The sequence below is a fragment of the Mycteria americana genome, chromosome 5 (genome assembly GCF_035582795.1).
Source record: "Mycteria americana isolate JAX WOST 10 ecotype Jacksonville Zoo and Gardens chromosome 5, USCA_MyAme_1.0, whole genome shotgun sequence".
NCBI classification, from domain to species: domain Eukaryota; kingdom Metazoa; phylum Chordata; class Aves; order Ciconiiformes; family Ciconiidae; genus Mycteria; species Mycteria americana.
Window position 1 is genome coordinate 57,095,366 of NC_134369.1, and position 27,443 is coordinate 57,122,808.

Below are 27,443 nucleotides of genomic sequence, written 5' to 3' on the forward strand. Positions count from 1 at the left end.
ATCAGCATGTTTATAGGTTTCTTCTGTGTAATTCTGCTATGAAATAGTTGTGACAGTGGGGCAGGACAGCGGTGGGGTGCCCTAGGACAGCTGGAAAGGGACGCTACCCGAGCTGAGGGGACGGTAGCAGTGGACGAGGAGCCCCATGAGGGGGGCCGCGGCAGTGGAAGAGGAGCTTCAGGGAGGCTGTACCTGTGGGAGGGAAAGCCCACGGAGGCCACAGCTGTGGAAGAGGAGCCCCGCGGGCGGCCGCAGCAGGCCAGGGGGAGCCCGGCGGGCCAGGCTGGGCTGCGTGAGGCGGCGGGCGGTGGGGTCAGGCCCTCCGGCGGGAGCGCGGCCGGGGGCGAGGCCCCGCGCGTGGGTAGCGGCCGCTGAGGGGGCGGCGGCGCCCCCGCGCGTTCGCGTATGGCCGCGCTCGGGAGCCGTTCTGCCCCGCGGAGGCCGCTGTAGCGCTGCGTTGCCCCGGCGACCGGCGCGGCGGTGCTGGGGCGGCCCCACCGCGGGGGCCGGCGCCGTGCGGGCCGCGAAGCTGCCCCGGCCCGGCCCAGGTGCCGCGGCACTCGCTCCCGCGCTGCCGCGAAGGGCGCCCGGGGGGCTGCGCCGCGGGAGCGGGGCGGGGAGCGTCACTGCACCGCAGCGGCCGTCCCTCCTCCGGGGTGGGGGGGGGCAGAGGCGGCACCCGGGCACGGCGGCGGGGGGCCGCTCCGCGCCGCGTCCTGCCCCGTCGGCGAGGAGCGAGCCCCGCAGCGCGGGCACCGCGCGGAGAGGCTCTGCCGTCCCCTCTCCGCGCCCGGAGGCAGCCTGGCCCCCTCGCCCCTGCTGCGGACAGGGCCGGCCCGCGAAGAGGGGAAACTTGGCTCGAAACTCCCCCCCCCCCGGCGAGGTACCAGCGGCTGCACCGGGCTCCCGGCGCCGGGGGCTGCAGGCGCCGGCCCCGCTCCCTGCCCGCCCGGGCCAAGCGGAGCGGCGCGGCCGGAGAAAGTTTCCCGGCAGGAGGCTCGGCGGGGGCGAGGGGCGGCGGGCGGCCGCTGCCGCAGTGTGTGCGCTGAGGCGAGGCTGCTGGCGGCGGCGGCCTCCCGGCGGCAGGAGGCAGCGGCTGGCGCGCTCGGAGGGGGTGTTGCGCGGTGCCGGTCCTGCCTCCTTCAGTGCGATGTGAGACTCGGGGAGAGCATCGGTTGCCAAAGGCTTTAGTTGTTACATGCATCCAATAATCTTCTTCTCCAAAATGGATTTTAGTCAGAGCAATTTATTTGGATACATAGAAGACCTGCAGGAACTAACTATTATAGAGAGGCCAGTACGCAGGAGCCTGAAGGTATATACTTCAAAATAGAACGATGCTTTAAAATCCATTTGAAATTGTGTCTGTTTTATTTATGCACAGCTAACTGAATAGGCAGTTTATTTTTTACAGCAGCAGGACACTAAAGATTGTTTTCAGTCATTTCGGAACAAGCAATCTGGAATTCTGTATAGCAGGGACTTAATATTTTCAGTATAAGAATATTAAGCTGGAAAAAAATAGACTAACTTAGGTCTTTACATTAATTTATATGTGGCTTGTTTATACTTTAAGTGATTAGTAGTGACAGTGTCAGATGTGGAACTGTACTTCTATTACATCCCATCTTTTCCTGGTGAAAGGTTTTATTTGATTGAATTTGAAATGTTGGCTAGAGATTTCAAGGATTAAATTCAAATTACTCATGGAACTATCCCTGGATGTGGGGAGGAAGGGGTTGTTTTAAGAAGATTACAGTTAGGAAATAGTAAGTCATTGTAAACTCATAATCTCTATTTCATGCTTGACAGACACCAGAAGAAATAGAAAGATTGACAGTTGATGAAGAACTCAGTGATATTGAAAGGGCTGTTTATCTACTCAGGTATTTCCTAAAATGTTACTGTGAAACATTGCTGACCATCGTGCTTACATACAGCTTTTTTAGTGCTTTACTCTTCACTCCTTTTATTTTCTGTCTTTCAGTAGTAGTTTTTTACTTCCTGCTACATGGAACATATAGACAAGATAAAAATAGGTACTGTAATTTTTTTAAAAAATGCATAGAATAGGATGCCTGTGTACATGTATAAACATTTCTTTTCTGAATTTCTAATATGGCCCTCACCAAGACTGAGTTGTACTTCTTTTCCTCTGCAGTTGATTTTGCAAGATTCCCTGAGTGTTAACATTAATAACACCAACCATTCAGTGACTTCATATTCACTCTAAGGCATGAGCAGTTACCACAGACTGATAACAAAGCTGTTTGAGCATACTGTATACGTCTGGGCTTCCAGAAGAGAAAACTTGAGAGATTAGTTTTGTAGTCCTTACGAAATACTGTAGAAGATACTATACTAATACTTCCCTGTGTTCTGTTTTTTTCATTTTACCTCCTTCTTCTTGTTCCTTAAAGTATTTATTTGCAGCTACTTGAATAACTTAAATTTTGATAGTTTAAAATACAGATCTTTCAACTACTGTGTAAGCCATCTTTGAGAGTACAAATGTTCTGAGGGATTTTGATTTTGAATATGCATTTTTAAACAATACCTAGTAATTGGAGAACCAGCTGCAGCTCCCTCTGCTTATTCTGCTATTTTAAGTGCTCTTCTAGTCTATGCCTGTTCTCAATGTTTAGAGTACATATTCTCAGTGCCTTAATTTTCTCTTTTTGGGGCACATGGCGTTATTTTTAGGTAAGCATTTTTGTCCACTGGTAGTACTTTTGATACTGAATTTTGTTTATGGTTTTTTTAATGCTGAACTTTATTAAATAGTGGATTTTAAAACTTGCTTTACTAATAGTTCCTGTAATCAAAGCAGTCTGACTAGGGAAATTCAGAGGAAACAGTTTGCATGTGGTGCGTATCATTGCAAAGGATGCATATCAGTTTTGGTGTCACAGCAATCAGCATAGTTGATTTCTCTCTTTCTCTCTCTTTCTCTCTCTTTTCTCTCTTTTCTCTCTTTTCTCTCTTTTCTCTCTTTTCTCTCTTTTCTCTCTTTTCTCTCTTTTCTCTCTTTTCTCTCTTTTCTCTCTTTTCTCTCTTTTCTCTCTTTTCTCTCTTTTCTCTCTTTTCTCTCTTTTCTCTCTTTTCTCTCTTTTCTCTCTTTTCCCAATTAAAGATCATGTTTCCAGCAATATGTCTTTACTGGATCATTGCCTTGTTAAAGGGTAAAAGGTTCCACTTGGTATCTTTCATCTTACTAATTGCTTTTCAACCTGGCCTTGAACTTCTCCTGACATCTTCATCTGCTTTCTCTCTACTTGAGCAGCTGTTCTGGGGACATAATATTCTTTTCCTTGTGATGAAGTTTTCATTTTTGCCTCTGCATTGTCCTCATTGCTGAAAGGTAGCTTCATCTCTGCTTGATAAGGTTTTTGTAAGGCAATCACTTGCTGTGATTGTCCAGGTATGTTAGTACAATAATCCAGTGGAAGCTTTTGCTGTTCAATAGTATATTGCATTCCCTTATACTGAGTGGAGTGTAAGCAAACAGAGTTGAAAAGCTACCTGTAACACAGGTAGTATCCTTTATAGAATGTACAAAGGTTTGTATTTTTGGCTTGTCTGGTGTTTTTTGATCTATTATAATACAATACCCCCTGCCTGTTCCTGTTTGACAATAATGTCAGTCTGGTCTTTTCATGCCTCATTTTCTCACACAGATGCATTATTTGCTGTCCTTCAGGTTGTCCCTTATGTGGGACTCTCCTTGATGTTATCCAAAAAGACACTGCCTCTTCTGTAAATCCCACTATAAAAATTGCTTTGGTGAGATTGAAATGAATTGTTAACGATGTCTGTGTTGTGCTCCATTTGGAAAGGAGGGTGTTATCTCCATATACATTAAAAAATATGCAAGAACAGTAATAGAAAGCAAATCTCTTACCTCAAATATCTACAAATAGTATCAAAATACTTAATGTTGTGTCACATTGTCTTTTATATTGTCACTTATTTCTGTAACCCTAATCTGCAAGTTGGAGATTTTTAATTTACTGAGAAGGCTATCTTTAATGTTGCTTGTACAGTACAATGAAGCTGACTAATACTGAGTGAAACCTTTGTATGATACAGAAAAGCTAATGTTTAGTAATTATTTTCTGTGAAAGTCCAAAAAGAGTCCTCACATTTTAACGGCTTTCATTCTGAACAAAAAAGCCCAACCACTTTCTTCTCTTTTTGCATTCTCCTTTCCCTCCAAAACCTGCCCCCAACTCCTCCTCCCCACCCTTGAACTTGGATACTCTGGTCTGCTTATATGTGGAGTTGTTGTATGCTTAGTAGATACTTGCTTTTTCTAGATTTCTGCTTCTAAGTATTTTACTGTTGTAGTCTGAAAACAGGTACGTTGACATCCTAGTTGGAGAGAATAGTACAACCTTTTACTGTCTGAGGTTTTTGGTGCCTGAATAGTGTTTTGTGGTTTTTTTTTTTTTTTTCCTGTGACTGATTATTGCTGTGTTTATGAGGAGGTATTAATTTCTCAACTCTCATCAGTTTCATCAGTTCATTCTTCTTTTTTCACCTCTTGTATTACTTCTCATTTGCCACTAATACTGTGGAGTTTCTGGCATGCTTTTTTACTTCTTGATATTGTAAAGTTATTTGTTTTGCTCATCTAGTATGTATTCGTATCCATCTAATGATTATTTTGTATTTCTGCAATGTCTTGTCCATCTGTATCTAGTCATGATGTATTGTCATAGATTTTGTAAATTTCTGTTCATTGTCTTCTCATAAGTATGACATAAACGTGTCTACAAATGTTCTTAGCACATGGTGAGTATGTTGACACATTAATCCTGTTTGAAACCTCACTTTCACAGGAATGTGGCTTCATTTTATCTGGTTTTCTATTGTTAACTGTCATAGTTTGGTTTTACATTCTAAAGTGCTAATTGTAATTTTGATAATCCTAACAAGTTTGTGTGTATATATATTTAATTATTATTTTTAGGAGATGACTTTGCTTTCAGTCTCCCCTTTTCTGCCAGTACTATTCTTCAGATAACTATGTAATGAGGTAGAGTGACAAGATGATCTAGCTAAAGCTGATAATTTTTAGTCAGATTAGTTTTCAGCTAAATCAACTCCTTGATTTGGCTCGTCATGTGGATATAGAAACAGTTGTGCAAGCAAAAGGAAAGGACTCGGTAGTTCTCCTGGTGGCAGAGTCACTTTAATATGACATAAGCATGGGTGAACTTCAGCTTTAGATCATTGTTGCCCAGAGTACTCAGTTTTAATTAGGTAACGTTCTGCATTTAGACTGAGCAAGTTCTAATTTAACAAGAATGCAGTAGCAAATTGGACTGTCATCTGTTGTAATCTCAATTAACCTTGATTCTGGTTGAGCAACCGGGCTTCCTTAGACCAGGTTGTCAGGGATGTTTATGAACTTTCAATGGAAATCAAATGGATTTAGGTACCTAAAGAGGGAGAGGCATCTGAGTGTCTAGGATCTATGTTTTAGAGCTTCAGCCTGAGTGCTTGGGGGTTTCTGGCAGGTCTAACTGGAATCACTGAAGAGTTGTATTCTGACTGTATTTTGGATGTTGCTGGCCCAACAGAAGAACAAGGAGAACAAAATAGCTATGTGCATCTCAACCATGTCGGTGTCAAGATTGATGGCTTATTGTAAAACCATCAGCAGATTAAGACAAGCTGCCAGACTTTTCACCGAAGCAACTGAATAGTTTGCATTCCACTTGAGGACACTGTGACCCCTACCAGGAGAGTGGCAATAAGCAGCTCAGGGACAGTACTTTTTATTCCTGCTATGAACTTCTGCCTGTAGTCTTAGTTTTTATGTTTGCTGATGTTTGATTGATGTTATTACTTATTTTTATTTGTCTTACTGTAGCTCACCCTTTTATGGCATACAGCCAATAGCAAAATACGTATTCTTTGCCTGATGTGAATCTGGTTTGAATATAAGGATGCTTACTGGCATGCACACTATAGCGTAGTTTGTTTTCTGAGGACTTTTCTGATAGATTTCCCTAGGGGTTTTACATTGTTGTGTGTATTGTATTATTTTGTATACAGCTACTTTTTGTTTATTTGTGCCTGCTTAGTGTTAAAGCTTCCAGGCCTTGACATTTCTGTCATACTCAAAATAACAGGGTAATAATGAGTTATCAAGGTGGAAGATTGAATTATTCACCCTTTTGGGAACATACTGTACTTTGGGTTTAGAGTGATCCTATCTTTCAGTTTAGCAAACAACACAACCCCCCTCCAAAACATTTAGCACAGTTTTTGAAGACACAATAGATACTTTATCTAGAAAGATCCTTATCTAGATTGGAAATAATTCAATGCCTATAAACTTAGCATGTCTTAAAAAAAAAATTGTACTTTATTGTAGCCATCTTTGATTAGCTGGAGTATTCTCAAATTCTAAACATCTTTTTATATAGTATATGTTGTTAATTGTGAGTGTCAAAACCACTACTATTTAAAAGATTTTTTTTTAAATTTTTTTATTTTCCTTTTAGTTTTTAGTCTTCGTATTAGTTTTGGAGATTTTTCTTTTCTCTGTAGGTGCAGGCAACTCCATTTGAATTTAAATGAAAGCTTTCATTTAAATGTAACTTTGGGAGCTGATTTTCTAATATAAATGTGTCAATTTTTTTTGTTACATAATTGTGAGAACTGGCTACTCTATTCAGATGATACAGCTTCTGAATTTATGATCCTGATGCAAACATAGTATACTGAAATATCCAGCTGTCATGCTAAGCACATTGGAAAATAATTCTTCCAACTGTACTGGTAAACTGTAAATACTAACATAAAAAGTATTTTTTCAGTCTTTTTTTTCCCTGCGCATAATTTAATAGTCTTTTATTTTGTAAATTACAACTTAAATTTTATAAAAGTTTCATTCCTGATTCACTTAGTTGGATGGATAAATTAGTTGCTTGACCTTGACTCTGTTATGCAAATAAATTAATGTATATGAAATTGATTCTTTCACCTTAAAGTGAAAAGTATACCTGTAGTCTTCTGAAATGATGCTAAGTCACATACTTTTATGGAGATTTAGATTTGTGCAAATACTTCTGTTGATCATATTTGCTGAGTTGAAACTACAGCTGAGGAACCAGCTGTAAATATACAGAGCAGAGTTAATATAGAGCTCTGAGAAACCTCAAACAAAAAAAAAAAAAAAGAGGGGAGAGAAAAATCTCCATTTATGTTTTCTTTCTCAGGCCACAGTCAGTGCAGGAAGATGGCAGTGCCAGTCCTCCCACTGTTCTAGCTTTTGTGCTATGTTTGCCCTTGTGCCTGCACAGCACATTGGGGAATTTATCTGAGGCAAATCATGAAAATAATGGTTAGTTTTAAAACAGATCAACTGTGTGATCCAGGACTTTGTGCACCTGAAGAAAGCCTCGTGCCAGGACAAGAGGAGTGTGGAGCAGCATGGGAACAGGGCTTAGGAGTGGGCCAAATGGCTCTGAGACTTAGCACTACGTTTGGCTGGCTTATGGTATTCATGAAACTAAGGTTTCCTGGTGTATAGTTTCACAGTCAAATTAAGCTGAATGAAGCTCTTCCTATATCAGAAAGAGTAGCTCTTCTCTCCTTTCCTTATGTGACTCCGTGTTTCTGATATGTTTTGTGCGCCAGCACTAATGCTGTTGCAGCCATGCAGTCTCGGTCAGGTTAGGGAACTGATACTAATTCTAACAAGTTTTTCAGGTACTTGTTTCCAACAAAATGTGCAACTGCATGACTGCTCATCAGCAGGAGCATGAGCAGAGTAGATGTCACAGATGGCAGATCACTCTACCATCAATAGCAGAACAGATTTAGTTCAAGTTACGCTAATCTTGAATCTATGCTTTGAATCTGTGAAGTCAGGTACTGGTTGAAATGATGAGAGAGTATGAAGTATCAGCTGTAGTGTATTTAATGAGCCCTTTGACATTAAATGGATTTCTGGAAGTCTACATGAGAGCTGCGATGAGTAAGATCAGTGGTAGCTCTTCCTTATGCGTTGTTGAATTCTCCTCTGGACATGTCAATTATATTTATGTTTCAGAGCATCTTTGTGCATGACATAATAAGGAGAAACTAGGTGGCTGTGGGGGTGCCTTTTTTAATAGTAAACACAGTTGAAAGAACTGTGGGTTTTCTTAACTTCTAAAAATTGTTCTGTTGCCCTGGGAAAACCTTATCATGCTCTCCTAGAAAAGATCTCCATAGGAATATCCAGCTAAATATTTACAATGTTTCTTTCTTTCTACATGACAAATCCCATACAGGAATAGCATGTTGCCCAGCAGGAGACTGAGTTTGTTTTGTTTTTGTTTAGATGAGCACTGGCATTTAAGAAATAACTTTAACAGCTGCACAATTTATTTTGAGATGGCACATAATTAATGTGTAAGTGTAATAATTCTCCTTTGTATCACCTTCCTTAGAAAGCTCCAAGTGTTTATAACAACATCTTGTACTTGTAAGGAGCTTTTATCCTGATGCTTGCTCAATATTAAATTTATATTTGTATCCTTTGCCTGATTTGGCAAGAGATAATGGTATTGCACTAGTTTTTGTCAGGACCTGGACATGCATCCAATGGAAACTGCTTGAGGATGTAGATGGGAGAATGTAATGTTTTGTGTTAGACTATATAAAAGGTACAAACTCCTCAAAGAGTAGGTCAAGCTGCACATTTATGGCAAGTCTGAGAACACTTCCACATGATGGTGCCCTGTAATATAATGTCTGTCATATGCTAGTGGCTGAAACAAGTATCTAGCAGATTTTCTTGCAAAACTCCTGGTGTTTTGAGGACTATTTTGTTGTAGGCATAGGGAGCTCTTCACATGGTATGGTGTGATGCTTCCATGGCCCTGCACTCTGACTCCACTTCATTTGTTGCTGGCAAAGAGAAGATGTAGCAGTTAGTACTGGTCCAGCTACTCTTCCCCTAAAAGCAGTAGCAGACATTTCAGCTTTGTGAGTATCAGGATAGTAGCATGCACCATTACCTGCCCCAAAAATCTGAGTACTCTGAGACTCTTCAGAATAATGATTCTTAGTGCTGATACATCACATTTTTACATTCAGAGCTCTTTCAGATACTCCTCTGAATCTCCACAAAGTCAGGCAGATAACACTCCATTATGTATTGGTTCACATTGCTGCACTTTGTCAACTTTGTGTGAAGGGAAGTTGTTTTACTGGGGTGAAATTCTGATTATAATTTAAGGACTTCAGGAACTAGGACTGCAGGCTTGGGTCTGTGTCTGTGCCTCAGCTGATATACTATGACAGGAATAATTTGGAATGAGACAAGAAATAGCTTCATTGAGATTTAATATTAATCCTATTCTCTGGGGTATACTTGTAGAACTGTTTTATTTAGCTATTTTTAGAGTTAACTTTAGTATTAATGTTTTGTCCTTGTTCCACCTGCTGGTAGTCTAAATGCCAACACTGGTAGAGTTACGCTGGATCTTTGTCAAGCCTGAGAGCCCAAAGCTTTATGTAACAGGAAAGAAACCAGGATTATTTCATCACTTAAACAGAAATTTTTACACTGGGAAAACAGAATGGGAATATAGACAGTTCTTGAGACTAAGCAATTCAAGGAGGTCTCCATTATTCATTGAGAAGTTCTCCTACTTTGGTAGGGTCGTCTTATTTAATCTTTCAGGGGCAGCTTTTTGTATAAGAAAAGTTCTCTTTAGGTCTTGAAGACAAACTGAAAATGAAATTGGAAGTGTTTTCTATAGTGAGGATTTCTATTGACATAGTCTGGCAAAACCCATATTACAACTGAAGAACCAACTATTTAAATTTTGTACACAATTATAGGACTCTGTACCTGAAAAAGAAGGTTGCTTCAGATTCCAAAACTGATGCCACAAGTGGCATCTCTAGCCAAAGACAGAGTTATGCCCTCAGGGAAAGATTTTTAAAGATAGGCTAGTGACGCAAAAGTAGCAAGAATCTTTTCATTTGAACGTGATAGTGATGGGAATGCTATGTAACTGAGTTGTTCTCGAAACTCACACTTTGAGAATTAATGTGTCACTGGCATTCTTACATCTTGAGTCCCCCCTCCTCCCCGCCCCTCCCCAACATATAATTACCGTCCCAGGTCAGGTTGTGTATGGGTCTTTCCAGTCTGAACAATAACAGTACCCTTTGCAGGCTTTGAAAATAAGGGTTCTCTAACTCTTATGCCTCAGTCTTTTAAAACTAGTTTTACATCTGCTATCACGTTCAGTGCCGTTCTTGAAGTTGCTCCTCTCTCCATGAATAACCTTGCTGGTCTCGTGGAGACACTTTTTGACAAGATGGAGTCTTTCCCATTCAATGTTAATTCCCTATAGCCTATCAGATGAACACCCCTGTCTACAGAAGAAAAATGTCTATCTGCTTTATGAGTCATAATAAAACAGAATGAGAAAAGAGACAAAGAGCCACTTGGAAACTTCTGCTAGATCTCTTAGATATATCTGAGGCATGCTTTATTGCCTCTGGCTGATACTTTTATACAAGCAGGAAAATGGACCAGATATTTCATATCCATGTTATTTTTTTAATGGACTGTTGATGATGCAGATTTCTTCTTTAAATTCTACCTTTTAGTTTCTTTTGTGTTCAAATAAATGTTTTGTGTTTCTTTTTGCAAAGCGTTACCCTACGAGGGGTTAATGTTAAGGAATGAAAGTATCAGGCTCTGGATATATTCCTCCGTATCTTGGTAGCGGTTGTTTCGGGAGCAATTTTCTTTATTCCATGTTGTTGCGTGGCTGTGGGTTCTGAGAATGTGTACAACTCTCGTGCAGATTAGCTGAGTCATTCCTTGTCAGTCGTATCAATTCACAGTAGGACCGAGGGGAATTGCTATGCTTTCTTGAACTTGTTAGCTATTGTTGGAAACGTCTTGCCCATCTACCCCTTACATACTGATGGATTTTAGATACCTACCCCTTTCCTAACAGACTCTATGGATAGACAATACTTCTTAGTCATTGTATAATTTCAAAATTACACACTCTTTGTTTACAGACACATGCTACAGTGTGATTTTTAGTCCCAGTGTTTCTCTGTAATTCCTACTTTCCTGTTCTTCCACTGTTCTTAAATTTACTATAGCATAAGAAAGTCAGATTCAGGCTGTGTTTAAGCAGGGATAGATGAGCTGATATGAATAGAATTGCATACATTTTAAGTGTGTACGAATCCAAGCTGAGTATAGTAACTAGGGGTCTTGTTTTATTGACTTTATCTACTTAGAGTGGCCAGGAAGGTATTTGTAGGTCTTCAGACATTTCTTTTTTTAAACTTACATTTTCTGTAAGATTATATAAATAAAGGTGACCAGCATCACCAAATAATGTATAATGTGAAGAAAGACTGAAGCCTCAGAGCATTGTCTTACATGTTTTCTAATGGGGAAAAAAAAGCCATTTATCAGTTCCTCTTGTCCTTATCCATTTTTCAATAATCATCCTGTTTTAAGAGAATTCTTCTGGCTTTGCAGAGATCAATACAGACATTTTTTCCTAAGGCATTTTTCTCAGAGGTTTTTAAAGTTAAATATTCCACTTGATTGTGAAAAAACCCATAGGATTTTTTTTTCTTTCCCTAGTGTATCTTAAATCAGAATGATATAATTTGGTTTTATTTTTTAGACAGCAATGCACTGTAACTTTGAATAAAATGGCAAAAGTTGCCACAGGGTTTTCTGTGGCAGTCCAGCAGCATGGGGAAGGGTATAAGCAGAAAGTCTTGGAGCCCCTGTTTTTTTGTTTATGAGAATAGCTTTGTGTACAAATTGTCAGTTATGCCCCTAGTAAAAAGCTTTGAGTCCACATTTCTTGAAGTAAAAGCAGTGAATTAATTTGGGTAGGTATCAATTAGTTTTCTCCCCTGATGACTATTGTTGAACAACAAAGAACAACATTAAGCACTGGAGCCATCAGTTTGTGCTAAGATTAAATAGAAGTTGTTCAAAACTGCCTGTATAACTCCAACATGCTTTTCTTTACCAGTTGGAGAAGAGCAAGAAAGTTGGATACAAGCTGGGTCAAAGCATTGGTAACTCAATTGATACAAACAGAGCTGCACAGTAGGAGAAGCACTGTTGCACTCAGTAGTGCCAATACATTTTGCTTGCAAGGGATTATGTCTGCAAAATGGAATGATTGACGAGAAGTGCAGCAGACCAGCTTGTGGTCTGACTTTGGTCCAAAGTAGTATATACTCTCTTTTTTTATCCCCCCCCCCCCCCCCCCCCCCCCCCCCCGTGAAATTGCTTCGTAACTTCTGTTACCAAGAGTATATTGAGAAGGCTAGACTAGGGACAGTAAAGAAATGCTTTAAAAATGCTAACTATGTTGTGAATATTAATTGATTGTATTGTCTCTGACAGAATAAACATATGTAAAAGAGAAATGTGAAGGGCATCTGCTTTAATATACATATTTACATGGTAATATTACTTACATTGTTTTGCAGGCCTAGAGAAAAAAATGCTGGCTTTAAAGGGAGAAACAGAAAAGATGCCATTTTCACTGCTGAAATTGTAACTGAGCTTTTTGAGGAGGAGGATTTATGTCCATATTAAATAGCAAAACATGAGTCACAGCCTCATTGCTGCTTGCACCAAAATTCTTCTGTTATAAACAGTTAATCTCCTTTATGTAATTTCATTTAAAAGCTCAGGATTAGGATACCTATTTTTCTGCCATTTTGGGAGCTAGAAGTTATTTACAGTATAGTCTTGAGGGCAAGATTTATTTTTATTTTTGCTTTTTACAACTGCATCAAGTGCTAACCACTAAATCAATGGAGAAAAGAATGACAACTACTTAAAATTAACCTGCTTCTTTAGTCCAGGTTTTAATCCAAGAGTATGTCTGTTTCCTCTTACCACCATGTGAGGCTGACTGTGAGTGCATTTTAAGGGTTACTAGTAACTTCTTTTGAACCTTACGTGCCTGTTGTATTACACACAAAGAAAATACTTGCACCATGAGTTTGTAATAAATGATTAAGTGCATACTGGTATGGAAAAATCAACTCTTAAGGGCAGATAAATACACTTGTGCTTTGATCACTTAAACTGTCCCACCTATTTGAAAGCAATGTGTTAGAGAGTAGATAGGTCAATAAAATTAATATCCAGATCTTTGTATCTTAGTTATTTATTGCCAATTATGAAGGCTTTAAGTACTTACTTTTCCAGTGCCTCATCTTACTTCCTGATTAAATGGAGAGGATGATTTTTTTTTTTTTTTCAATGAACAGTTGGAAAGTGGCAGCTTTTGGATCTATTGTGTATAATGCCTCACACCTATAAGACCCATGAGTTGAAGAAGAGTATAAGTAGGTTTTAGTACTTGTTAGGTAATTTTTCTTTTTCCATGTAACTTTTGCTTCCATAGAAGGATATTGATACTAACATAGTAAATAGATAAGCCAGATATTCTGGTGGTTAACATTGGTATGCTGTGAAGGATCTATGCAGTTGAGCATATTTGACATGCATTCAAAGGAAAGAGATATTCTTTTCTTCCAGAGATGATTCTGAACTAATTTTAGTAAATGTGGGTGGAATTACTGGTAAATGCTTTATTTATTCTTTCCATTGCAGAATGTCAAACTCTTTTTGGGATAATTGTACCATTAGAAATAAGTTAAAATATGAGTATGTGTGGAAAAAAATAGTCTAACAAAAGGCTGTTTAAGATCATTGTAGTGATTTTGAAGGTAGGGAATGTCATGTGGATTATAATTACCTAAACCTAGTTGGGTACGCAGGAGGATTCTGATGGTGTGCTCATAATGATTTTAACAGGAATGTAAACACAGATGAATTATCTGGATATATAATACTAATTTTTATCTACTGTTTGAAATTATTCTGCCAGAGAGCTGGAAATTTGCAAGACTTGTGTCATCACTTCAATTTGTTTATTATGTTAATTGTATTATCTGGTTTGATTATCTGTCCACTCCAAGCTTTATGCCGTCAATGGAACAAATCTCATATATTTCTGAGAGACATGACTGTGACTCTTTCTTCATTTTAATTAAGTAGCTGAATTTCATCCTACTTTCCAAAGTGAACATGAATCAAGTAAAGCACTTTTTTGTTTGACAGAACGTGAATCAGCAACAGCTTGGAATTGAAGTAATTTTTAGTTATTTGCATTTTTACCTCAGAAAGCTGCCTTTCATCTAAGGTTGCTTCTGATCGATGAGAAAACAACACTAGAGTTAGCTGTTTGACGTTGTATTACTGATGCGTGTAACTGCATCAGTCTGAAGTAGATGTCCAATACTACTTGGAAATATTTGAATAATGAACAGAAGGCAAACAAGCAAGGCTTTCCATTTCTGAGCTATCTAAAAGCTAGCTTATATGAGGAGTAAGTTCACAGTTTTGTGTTTGTTTTCTAATTGTTTTTTTTTCTTTTGAGTCACCAGGCCCTTTGAGTATGACAGCAGTAATTTGGTAGAAATTTAGTGTTAACTGTTTGAAGTCATTCTGAAGTCACAGTCAGATTTCCTTGGTTGGGAAAAAAGAATTGCTTGTATAGCTAAAGCTTCAAAAGAGTTTCTAAAATTTCAGATCTATTTTTTCAGTGCTCACAATTTTACTCCCATATTTTTCAAATTGAAACATGAGTTCCGCTTATATTATTATATATGATGTCTATTTACTTACAATCTCTGTATAGATATACAGATATATTTCTCTTGCATATGGGGGAAAACACTGTGAGCAATAGCTTCAAACCCTTGGGTTCAGTCTCTTTATGCTTTTTTGTTTTTCTTTTCCTTGTGCATTTTCATTCATTCACTGTACTCATATACTGTACTTTCCTTCATTCTGTACTTGGCGTTCTTTACAGTGTCTCTACTGGTCTTTTACATTTGCATTTTGTTTTGATCCAGTCTGTGTGACTTTGAAAATGGATGGCCAACTCACGTATGAAGTATGTTTTATGTACCATTTGTCTATGTTATAATGGTAGATGCAGCAACTTAGATTTTATTGTTCTGGATCTTATAAGCCTATTCTAAAAAGTTTGAATTTTTTGGAAGATGGCTCAAAAGTCCTACTTGTACTTTAAGTCTTAGAAGGTTATGGTTATTTGAGGCTTTTTACCATGGTCTTCAATATAAAACAAACTCTTGCTTATACAGAAAAGGCTTTTTTATGAAGCAATGCAAATAAAGGCAAATAGACCAGTAACAGTTGCTTTCCTAACCTTTGATGTGCTTTTTCCTAATGGTACGCAGAGGAATTCCTAATGGAATTAGTATAGCACAGTTCAGTTATAAATGATTGAAGAGACTCATAGCAAGGGTTGAGGTGAAGGGAAGCGATATCTTCTGTTAAAGCAGTCAATAAATGTTGAAAAAATAGACAATTTTTTTTAGACCTGCGAGTCCATTTTCTAAAGGAGAGGTTGAAATGTACGGATACTGCTTTCTGGATCAAGAACCTTTAAATATTTCAGAGAAAACTTTCATCAACTTCCACAACTATTAGATTAGAGTTGCTATGCAAAAAATATGGAATTGATACAAGATGGAATATGTTATGGTCAGAAAGGATGAGAATGCATGATAGAAAGACAGACAGATAAGTAATAAAATGGGAGCTTTTGGATCTGTTGTGTATAATGCTCCACATTTATAAGGCCCATGAGCTGAAGAAGACTCAAAGTAAATTTTAGTACTTCTTAGGTCATTTGAAGTGTTAATCTCTCTCATGTCACAAATAGCTAACTCTGTGGATGAAATATACTGATACAAAAAATAAGACTGGAGAGTGAAAAGAGATCCTGTGTCTAAATTAGACTATAAGATAAATTTAGGTCAGCAGAAGTAATTTACCCTTCTAGAATTTGGTTAGCATCTGTGATTTTTTTTTTCCCCTCACTTCCTGTGTAGAAAAATTACAGGCCTTGTACTTTTTCAGAAGACTTCTTATATCATATCATGCATGCTGTGAAATGACAAGTGTTGTTGAAAGTGAAAATTATAAATTCTGAGTCAGTGAATGAGGACTGGGCAGAGGGAAAAATAGTATCAGCTACTAGCTCGTTTTTGTTATATTCCCTAGGAATTGGCAATTGCATTATCTTGATCTTGGAGTGAAAAGACTGGTTTTACTTTTCAAATTTAGACTTGAAATAAAAAACACCAAGATTAATTCTACCCAGAGACCATACAAAATGCAATATGTGTTCTAAGTCATCTAAGGAAGAGGAAACACCTTCTAGGAGACAGTAATGTTGATACTAGGGTAATATTTGAGAAGAAAAATGTGTTCCTTTGAGGCACTTTTTATATTCTTGAAACTTTTCTTAAAATTCAAGGGAGAAAAGCTTAATGTTTCCTTATAGGAATTAATGTCTAAACTCACAGAAACTGATGATATTAGGAAGAATGAAGTTATTGTGTCATTATAGTACATTTGTTTTGGCTCAGGAACAGAAAGGAGTATTTGTATGAAATTAGAAATCCTTTCTCTCTTTGACAGTTGTTCAGCAAGCAAACAGAAATAAGAAACTTCAGTTGACCAAACTGATCATGGTAAACAAGGTTACTATGAATACAAAACTACTGTGCAGCTAAATCTGGGTTTTCCATTCTTTAATTGCATTAGAAGTTTCATGTGTAGTGGTGCATGTTCAGATCTGTACTAAGATGAGATTAATTTTTTCTTTTTTTAATATATAGATCATGTAGATTTTATTCAGATGTGCTGTATAAGGGCCACAGGCACATATATCTGAAGTAGAAGATCAGGATGAGAAAGTGGTTTTGAAAATGAGATTTTAATAGAAAAGGGTTACAATGTCAATTGCAAGATGTTCATACTGTGATATTATCAGGACTTCTGACTTCTTGAAAATGGATATTAATCAGGTGTTACATTTTCAGATACATTTTATGCTATCTTATTTTTAGCAAAATTATAGAAGCCTGAAAATGAAGTTTCTTCTCTTTATTTGCTCTGGCTAGACAAGTAACAGAGGGAGGGAGGAAAGGGTTAAAGGACAAAGCTGCTTAATTCTTCTTTGGCCCCATCACAGTCTTGGATTTAGTTACTGTCTGGTTTATACCCCTATTCTAGAATCTTGCATATTATCATAAATTTCATATATAGGAAGGCTTGCATACATAAATATTATAGTGTATTAGTACATACAGAAAAAGGCCATTGGCTTCTAGGACAATTTAAATTAGTTTTGCAGTTGTTACATATGGTGCCTGGCTAACTGTGTGCCTCAGAAGGTGTTCTGACAGTGCAGAAAGTGCAGCATACAGCTTAGGAGCCCCAGTATTGTATGTTAATACATAAGATTGGGTTATAATATATAAAATAGTTAATATGATACATAGGTCTGTAATTATGTGTATGTTTGTGTTTAAATAAGTAATGTTTTTTAATTCTTGTGTAAGCTTTTTTTGAGAAGGAAGCCTCTTTTTTTAGCAGTTACTGTACAAAGACAGAAATGTAAGCAGTTTGCTACGTCAGATATCTGATTTTAAAAATATATCCCAAATATCTCATGTATCTTTGCAGTTTCAAATCCTAGGACAAATTATTAGATAAAACATAATTTTGATTCCAGATACTTTTACTTGTCATTTGCAACATGGTAGAGGATAATGTACAAACAATTTTATACAGCACTTATGGTCTATAAAATCTCCCTTGCAATATATAGTTTCAAGACTGTGTTAATATTTGTACAGCTCATACTTCTCAGTCTTTGTTCAACTGAGGCTCTTAAAGGAAGTTATTTTAATGACATGACAGATCCTTCCATGGGACTGGTCTGTCTATACTTACTACAATATATGTCAAATAGATGTTCAGATACTCCCGTTATATAATTTATGTTTACAGAAGTATACTTAAAGTGTAAGCGTACATAACATGAGATAAAAGGAAAGTTACTGCTTTACACTGGTGTTAAGAAAGGATTGTACTTTTACAGAAAATACCATATTGTATTTTATCAAAGGAGTATTCACCTTGAAGTAAAATGAAAATTAGTCTTAATTCACTCATCAATATTTGTGATTTCAAGACATTTTTCTACTTTCTAGAATTTTTTCCCCTTTTTGTTACCAAACCCCTGAAATTATGCAAAGACAAAATTAAAAAATAAAACTTGTAAAAGTGTTAGTTTTCACTTAGCAAGAGTAGTATATAGAAAGCAGTTTAATAAATGTTAAGTGTGTGTCTCCCTGTCTGCATAGAAAAGATTGCTATATAAAAATATTCACAATGAAAGTAAAGAAGATTCTCTAAGGAAGTCTTATGGGCCACGCACTTTTATGTTAGTGACAGAAATACTTATCTGGATTTCTAGTTTGCCTTGGCAACCAGTATATTGTCCAGGAGAACAGAAATCCTGGAAGGAGAATTGAAATTGAATCATTCTGAATAAGCTAAATCCTGTCAGATACTGAGCTTTTATATAAATAGGAAATTAAGTTTCGGATTTATGAATCACAGTCACAGAATGGTTTAGGTGGTTGGGGACCTCTGGAGGTCCTTTGGTCCAATACCCTGCTCAAAGCAGGGCCAACTGCCAAGTCTAATGTAATTTGGTGTTACATCAGGTTGCTCAAGACATTGTCCAGATGAGTTTTGAATGTCTCCAAGGATCCCCCAACCTCTGGGCACCCTTTTTCAATGATTGACAGTGTTCTTTGTGAATTTCTTTTTCCTAATACTTAATTAGTTATTGAATACTTTATTCATTTTTTTAAATCATGTTATTCTAATCCCTCACTCATTGAAGTTGGTACATTTTTACTTCTGTTTTCAACAAGTGCAGATTTAGGCCAACACAAATAATTTTGTAATCTTGCACTGAACATAGTGTCACTTATGGGGTGTTAACACTGTAATTCCCTCCAGCCATCCATCAGAAGTTCTAGCTTTGTAAAATGAAGTTACGCAAAGGACAGACTTCAGTGGTTGATTCAACAATGACTATTTAGCAAATCATTTTTGCTGAACTGATACAGTTAGCCACAGTGTTAAAGAAAAGTCAGTTCATAAATGCAGTGCTTTAGTTAGAGCTTGGGTAAACATTGTACCTCAGTCTTTACAACGCTGTATTCTGCTCCTGTCACTGCATTTTGCAGGCTAGTGCAAATGAAGGAGAGAGAGAGATATAAATCTATCTTCTCTTTTTCAAACTCCTTTGTGGTAGTATTCTCTTGGGGAACGTTCAGTGACTAATCTTCTTTCTTCATGCTGTAGAAGGAGCTGTGGTCCTTCATTCCCTTTCCAGATACAAGTGTTCCTAATTGAGTACCTAGGGACTTTTTTAACTTTTTCGTTCTTATTTTGCAGAATGAGTTTTTAAAAATGCTTTAAAAATTGCACTCCAATTTAATTTTTAAGCATCCATTTAAAGTAGTTATTTTAAATATAAGAAATCTTATTGTCTGCCCTGAGCTTGCTGAAAGTTTGTGAACCTGGAAAACACCTTCCTGAATATAATCATAGAATCATAGTATAGTTGTGGTGGGAGGGGACCTCTGGAGGTCATGGAGTCCACCTCCCTGCTCAAAGCAGTGTCAGAACAATATATTCAAGGTCTTGTCCTGAACTCAGGATTTTGAATCCTAAGGATGGAGACTCTACCACCCGTCTGGGCAACTTATTCCAGTGTTTGAGCACTCTGACATAGAAGAACTTTTTTTAAGGTTTAAGTGCAATTTCCTGTGTATTGAATTTGTCCCCGTTGCCTCTTGTCCTGTCACTGGACACCACTGGGAAGAATCTGCCTCAGTCATCTTTACTGCCTCACATCAGATTTTATACATATTAAATAAGGGCCTCAAGCCTTCTCTTCTCAAGACTAAAAATCCCTGTTTTCTAAGCTTCTGCTCAAATATTAGATGCTGTAATCCCTTAATCATTTTCGTGGCCCTTCGATGGACTCACTGCCATCTGTCTATGAGTTTCTTGTGCTGAATAGAGAAGAATAATCTCCTCCCTTGAGCTGCTGGTGATGCTCTTCCTAGTGCAGCCCAGGATGCTGTCAGTCGCCTTTGCCACAAGGACGCATTGCTGGCTCCTTGTCAGCTTGCTGTCCATTGGAACCTCCAGGTCCTTTCCTGCCAAGCTACTTTCCAGTTGGCTGACCCCCAGCCTCTACTGGTGCATGAGGTTATTCCTCCACAGCTGCAGGACTTGCGTTTCCCTTTGTTGAACTTCCTAAGATCCCTGTTGGTTTGTTTCTCCAGCTTGTTGAGGCAGCACAACCATCTGGTCTATCAACCCTTCCTTCCGGTTTTGTGTCATCTGCATACTAGCTGAGGGTGTACTCTGTCCCATCATCCAAGTCCATCCCATCCAATAATGGAGATATTCAACAGTATTGCCCCTGGTATTACCTGTGAGTAAACCACCGGTGGCTGGCTTCCAGCTGGCTGCCTTGCCACTGGTCACAACCCTTTAAGCTCTATAGTTCAGCCAGTTTTCAGTCCACATCACTTTCCACTTATCTAGCTTGTACTTCATCAATTTATCTATGAGGCTGTTGATATCAGAAGCCTTACTGTCCAAGCCAGTCATCTTGTTGTAGAAGGCTGTCAAGTTTGTTGGTCAGGCATGATTTCCCCTTCACAAATCCAGGCTGACTACTCCCAGTCACTTTTTTTGTGCTTTGTATGTTTGTAAATGGTTTCTAGGAGGATATGGTCTAGTCTCAAGGCAGTCCCAAGTATATGTAGACTTCATTTTATGAGGGTAGAAGAAAATTCAGGGGCTAGAGGGAGAGGCTTAGTGCTACACTTGCACTTGAGAAATACCAGGTCTTCAATGAGCCTTGTAGCTAGACCAGCTCTGGTACTGCTGGCTGGCAGTGAGCAGCTGGTGTTGCAGAGACAGTGAGTATTAGGACAAGAAGTGTTCAGGCGTGAGAGCTTTCCCCCCGGCTTGAGGATTCCCAGCATTGTAAAGTCACTGGGATCTCCTGTAGGATGAACTCAGAAGATGAGTCCTGAAGTTTTATATTTAAATGATATTATCTATGTGGATTTTGCTAGCACAAAAGAGGTTGAGCTAAATTGTTTCTAAGTATAGGGCTCTGTTGAGTTCTTCTATAGTTAGCACTGATAATAAAGGAATAGCACCTTCATTACATTAAGCTTACTGTGACTCTGAAGAAAAGATTTAGCATTTTAGTACAAAAACATCTAAATCTGAGCATGTAGCGATAACTCACTATAATCCTGAAGTCTTTAATATTTAAAGAAAATCTATGGTGCAGCTTCTTTGGTAGAAATAGAAGAAAAATCTTCCGCAGTTGGAAAATTACAGGCTGTGTAGGTGTTGAAATGCCTCCTGCTTCACATTCTTAATTGGCAGCAAGCCAGATACTAAGCGTTTCTGGTTTAAAGGGAAATACTCCCCTTTTCTTTAAATTTCTGATGGGTAAAGGTTGCATTTTGGTTGCATTTTTTTAGCAGTTAGGATTTCTTCCATCTTGATACAACATGAATAGAATTTTCAATTAAATAGCTTCTCCAAGTTACCTTGACCTTTTGCATTATTGCTGGATAATACAAAGGTATGCGTCTTTTCCTTGCAAGTTGTATCGTAAGAAGTTGTGGACCTCATCCATCCTGTGACCCTTTTCCACTCTGGGAGCTCTAGATTTCTCAGTTCTGCGTTCAGGCTTTGTTGGAATTAGTATGTGATACTTGGAGAAATATGCCATAAACATGAAAAGCTTTAATATTAATGGCTTTAAATTAGGGAATAAAATGGGTTTGAATAATGCAAAAATATTGCAAGCTGTTAAATAGATCAGATATTAATCATTACTTGAAGTCCGTTTTCAGTAGTTGACAGAATACTGTCCTTTCACTGAATTTAGATGTTACTTGGAGATGTGTTTTTATTGAGAGCGCTCATACATGTTTACCAAATAAGATTGCAGGGATGCTGATGTTAAAATAGGTCTGAAAATCTGTACTCTCACCCATTCTTGCTGGTTTTGAATGGCATTAAAAAGGGCTTTGGTGTAGCTTTGCCCTGTCAAAACTTGTCAACATTCTTGTGCTTACAGACAACGGTTAAAAATAGAGTGGTGTATATGGTAACTAGACAGAAAATTGGTTCCTAATACTTTTTAAGAAAATCACATTAGCTTAATTTTACATCAGTAGTAGTCTTAATAGAGGATTAAAAAACTACAAAAATATTGATACATTTTCTCAGTTGGAATACGCACTGTATTTAAAAAAAAAATGCAATATTTAAAAAAAATGCAGTATTGGATTAGTAATTTCCTGTATTCCTGAAGTGAGGTAGGATACCAGGAGAAAAAGATAACCCATATTAAAAAAATATAGGAATTGGTGATTGTTTTTATGCTCTGTCAAGCCTTTTCTTCTTGACTTTAAAATTATGTATCTTAAATTTGTCCTGTTTTCATCTTGTTAAATTTTGTTTATAAATATTTTTGCTATTGCACTCTGATATTGTGAATTTCAGTGGGGTTTTTTTTGGTGTGCTTTTTTAAAAAAAAAAAAAAAAAAAAATCTGTGTTGACCTCCATCCCTGGCTGTGCTTTTTGTTCACTCTTTACTATTGCAAATGTACAGGCACAATAAAGGTGAAGTCTCTGCTCTGGGCATGATTCCCAAATTTTGCTCAGCGGCTCAGGATGTCGCAGCCCTGATGGCAGCAATGTGTGATAACCTCAGTGCAGTGCTCACAGCTTTCTGCTCGCTTGTTACTTATCTTAGAATTTATGGTAACTCTTCTATTTGGGTTCTTATCTTTGTAATATTTAAGGTATATGTGGTCCATTAAAAAAAAGATAAAAATATTGGTTCCTGGCATTCATGGTGTATAGCACCCTTTTAGAACAATTACTGCCATGACTAAGTTTCCGATGGATCCTTCTTGATTGTGGTGGAACTCAGGGAAGTAGGAATGTTTTATTTTCTCCCAAATTAGTTATATTAGTTAGGTGCTATAATCACACAAACATTTCTAAAGATGTTAATGTATTACTAGGTGAGAAATCAATGGGACTATTTGCAATGGTGAAGTTATGCATAAACATGAATGCCTGTAGGACTAAGGCTTGTAATGTGTTTCTGTGGGCAGGAGCCATCATTTAATTACAATACAGGTACATGCAGGGGAGATAGTCTTTGTGTCCGCTTTTATAGGTGGTGGAGGGAAACAGGCACTTCAGTGGCACTGTATGTCTCGTCTATTTAGGCTGAGATAAATGGCTCTTTATTGGGTCCTATCTCTCTCTGTTGATTTTAAAGGGAAATTACCTTAGAGGCAGACACACACAATCTAAGATTAGGTTAATTCCATCACATATGCTTTAGACACATGCTTTCAAATTACAGGCACTTTGTGTTATTCAAATAACACAAATAACACTTTGTGTTATTCTGTACAAAAAATAAGACATATCTGCCATAGCAAGATTTGCCCTTTCTGGAAGGGGAAGGCTGTGTTGGGGCAGAGGTTTTCCCATGTTAAGACTCTTATGGAGAGTGATAGTTTGTAGTCGGTGAGTTAGGTAATTACACCCATCTGCAGAATGGAAACCTAACAGACGTGAACTGGGGTGCCTGTGACTCTCTACCTTGCAAAGGGGATTTGAACTCCTGAATTCCTGCCTTCCAGCCTGTACTTAATCTTCCAGAACGTACTGCCTTCTAACATGGAAAATTATCTTTGCAAGGATAGTGAAGAATACTTTCTTTCAAAAATACACTGAAATTGCAGTTTGCTAAACACGATTAAGTTAATGTTGGTGATACCTAGTTGTTGTTTGAATATTTTAACTGGGAAATTATAGAGTGCAAAGGAAAAAAAAAATCTTTCCAGTGGGATAATATTTCTGTTGGGGTATTTTAGTCTCTGTTGGTTTTAACCAAAGTTTTTACTTCTGCTTCTTGCTTATTTTACAAACATATCCTCCTTTTTAAAAGCACATTTGTATGCATTTAACAAAACAGATCTAAATTGGCCTGCTTGACTGTACCTATAATTTCATTTGATTTTCTGAAAGACATGAATGTTGAGGATGATGTAGAGCATTAATGGAATGTGTAAAGATCTTTTCAGCTCTAAATGCTGCAGGAAAGCTTTGCATCTTAACTGTGAATTCCCTAATATACTTCAGAGGCAGAATAGAACTGGAAGGTGGTTGTGCAAATCTACTGTCCTGTGACCAATTTAGGTACCTAGTCCCCTTCCTCAGCTTATGTGTTTCACTAAGAAAACTTGGAATGATGACGGAATGGGGAGTGGTATATGGAAGTATTTAAAAGTAGTTTTACTGTGATTTTTTAAAAAATTATGTGTATAATCGTATTATACACTTAATTGTAATGTCACACTTAGAAAAATGCTTGCATGTGTACAGTTGAGCTTTGCTTGCGTATTTAAAAATGAGCTGCTTAGAAGTTGGAACAAATCTGAATTTGTTTAGCAAAATGGATTTTATGCATTTAAACAGGAAAAAGGATGTGTTGATGTTTATTTTTGGCATCCAGAACCTTTCTCTTTCTGATTCCATTCTAGAAGTTTATCCACTTGAGTAGTTTTTGTTTTCATCTCACGCCTTTTCTTCATTGCTACTTACCCTTTCCCTTCCATCCTGCTTTTTTTTTTCCTTTTCAATTGCAGGATACCATTGAGAGAGACAGGATGAGGAGAAATGTACAAGATCTGTAATCTAACCAAGTTTTTGCATCCTTCTTTAATCATGTTTGTTAATATACATCTGATTATACATCTAACTTTTCCCTACAAAAAGGAAAAAAATGGTAGATTTCTGTTAAAATGTTGTATGTTGAGTGTCGTTTTCATTTATGTCTTCTATTTGTCCCCTTCCTATGCTTTATCACTTGTATTGTTAAAATGTAGAAGCTTCCACAAAACCACTGCCTTGATCATCCAGTTTGAAAAGATCTTTCAAACATTTTATATTTTTTTCCAAAGCTACACTAAAATTAGAACATTCCATATTAGAAATGATACGTTTTATGGTTGATAGCTTTTATGGTTGATATTTTAATGTTGTTTTCTACTATTTATTATATAAAAAAAAGTATTGCCTCTCTTGACTTGTTATATGAATAACCTGGGTAGTTTGGTGTGTTTTGTTTTGTTTTGTTTTTTTTTTTAAATGAAAGCCATGAGCTTGTTACCATCATAGAGAGTAATGTACTGTATGTATATATTTTTGTAAGTTCTGGCCAGGATATCCAAGGAACAAGTGTGGTGGCAAATCTTCCAGTCCTGATGCGACAGAATCCTGCAGAAACACTTCGTCGGGTTTTACCAAAAATCAGAGTAAGTTGTGTGTAATGAGGTTTGAATGTATCTTTTTCTGCCAATATAAGTATTTTAACAAAGGCAAAAAAATCTCACTTTTATTGCAAACTCACTCTCTAGGAGAGATATGTCCAGTAGATCTGCCACATTAATTCACTGAATTTACAAAGTATTACAGGTATTATATTTTTTAAAAAATGTTACAACAGGAAGAGAGAGCAGAATTAATACTGTTTACATATGCTAAAGATTTACCAGTGTTTTGACAGCTTTTTGAGGACCAGCCAGTCATAATGGTTCATTTGACATTCTCAATCTCCTTCCATCCAAACATTAAGATTTTCATGCTGCTATGCAGAAAAGTATACTTTGCTTTTAGCTGTCTGAAGTTTCATGTGCTGCCCTCCACATTTTTAGTAAGCCACTGCTAGCTGTGGTAGATGCATGCTGGCCGTGTAATGTTATACAGTAATTTTATATACAGATATGTTTGTATAAAGGATATTTGGGTGGTTTAACCTGAAGAAGAGAAGGCTTTGGGGGGACCTTATTGTGGCCTTTCAATACTTAAAGGGGGCTTATAAGAAAGATGGAGACAGACTTTTTAATAGGGCCTGTACTGACAGGACAAGGGGTAATGGTTTTAAACTAAAAGAGGGTAGATTCAGACTAGATATAAGGAAGAAATTTTTTACAATGAGGGTGTTGAAACACTGGAACAGGTTGCCCAGAGAGGTGGTGGATGCCCCATCCCTGGAAACATTCAAGGTCAGGTTGGACGGGGCTCTGAGCAACCTGATCCAGTTGAAGATGTCCCTGCTCATTGCAGGGGGGTTGGACTAGATGACCTTTAAAGGTCCCTTCCAACCCAAACCATTCTATGATTCTATGATTTTAAGGAAGATAAATATCTCTGTATTTCCACTCTGCCCCAGGTATGACCCCTTGCCTAGAATAAATGAAAAAGGTCATTTAAAGTGTGATTTAAGGAGCAGCTTCAGCCAAATAAGAACAAACTGCATCACAAACGCAAATGCAAAGCCTAATAACTCTAAAGCTAAATAACTCTAAATAAGTGTAATAACGCTATGTAAGGCTACAACAGGAATTAAGACTTTGATTATGTTAGCCTGCCCGTTAGAGTGGTTTTCATAGATTTTAAGGCTACCAGCTGAGTGGAAAAATACATTGGTTTTGGCTGTCAAAATATCTGAAAGTTTATTTTGGTAACAGCAAATTTCTGAGGGTTTTTTTCATTGCCTCACTGTATTGTCAGTCTTCTGTTGATACCACTGACAGTTTTTATGTGATTAAATCAAAGTTTTAATTTAGAATAGTCGCTGGCCTGGTCTCATGCAACTGATCACTTTGATATTAACCTGGTTCTAATTTACACAAATTGTCAGCTAAAGGAACACTGTGTTTGTTAGTAGCTGTTTGGCTGTAGTAGCTGTTTGGCTGTATGTACTCTCTATGGGGAAAGAGGTAAAAATCACAAGGATTTCTTGTAGAAATTTTATTTTCAAAGCATTGAGTTGTATTCATTTTATGGACAGACTCAGTTTCCCCATGCAATTTTAGAGATATGTTTGACATTTTCAGTAGTGTGATTCAGTCATGATTTTACCAGGGCGCTTTGTAGAATTTAGGGTTTTTTTTTTCCCCATATAATTTAAAATTCTTTCCCTTTTTAACACAATTTGCCAACAGGAATGTTATTTTCTTGTTGCAAACAACTAATGCTTAAGAAGAGCATTTAGATCACTTAAAGACGGAAAGAGTTTAGTTACTGATTGAAGCTAAATATGAATTTGATGATCTAAAATACATTTAACTGAAAGTTTGAATTATGTTAAGAATCTCCTCAGCTTCCTTGTCCTCTCTATCTCAAGCACGTTAGGGATCAGAAGAAAAAGTCTTCTGTAGTAGCTGCTGTGAGTTTTCTTGCTATATCTGTATCAGATTCTCATTGCCAGGTGTAAGAAAGTTTATAATTATATTAGTAACAAAGATGACATGGCTGAGTCACATGCTTACGTTATACGAGGACATTATTACTAAATAGAAAAGTGGGCCCATG

The 27,443-nt window shown here is 37.7% G+C and overlaps 1 protein-coding gene across 8 annotated transcripts in view; it reads left to right on the forward strand.

The window, feature by feature from the left end:
* Positions 1–659: 659 nt before the first annotated feature.
* PPP4R4 (protein phosphatase 4 regulatory subunit 4) overlaps positions 660–27,443 on the forward strand; it is a 111,647-nt gene continuing 84,863 nt past the window's right edge. For 6 of the 8 annotated variants that reach the window (XR_012775958.1, XM_075503500.1, XM_075503504.1 and 3 more), the window contains exons 1-3: positions 660–1,315; positions 1,813–1,886; positions 25,279–25,381. Coding sequence is in view for 6 of the 8 variants with exons in the window: in XM_075503500.1 (XP_075359615.1) it covers positions 1,199–1,315; positions 1,813–1,886; positions 25,279–25,381 (294 nt within the window). In the remaining 2 variants the exon portion in view is untranslated. Of the gene's footprint in view, positions 1,316–1,812; positions 1,887–8,341; positions 8,413–25,278; positions 25,382–27,443 lie in introns of all 8 variants that reach the window. The other 2 variants (XM_075503506.1, XM_075503505.1) reach the window with 1 other exon arrangement.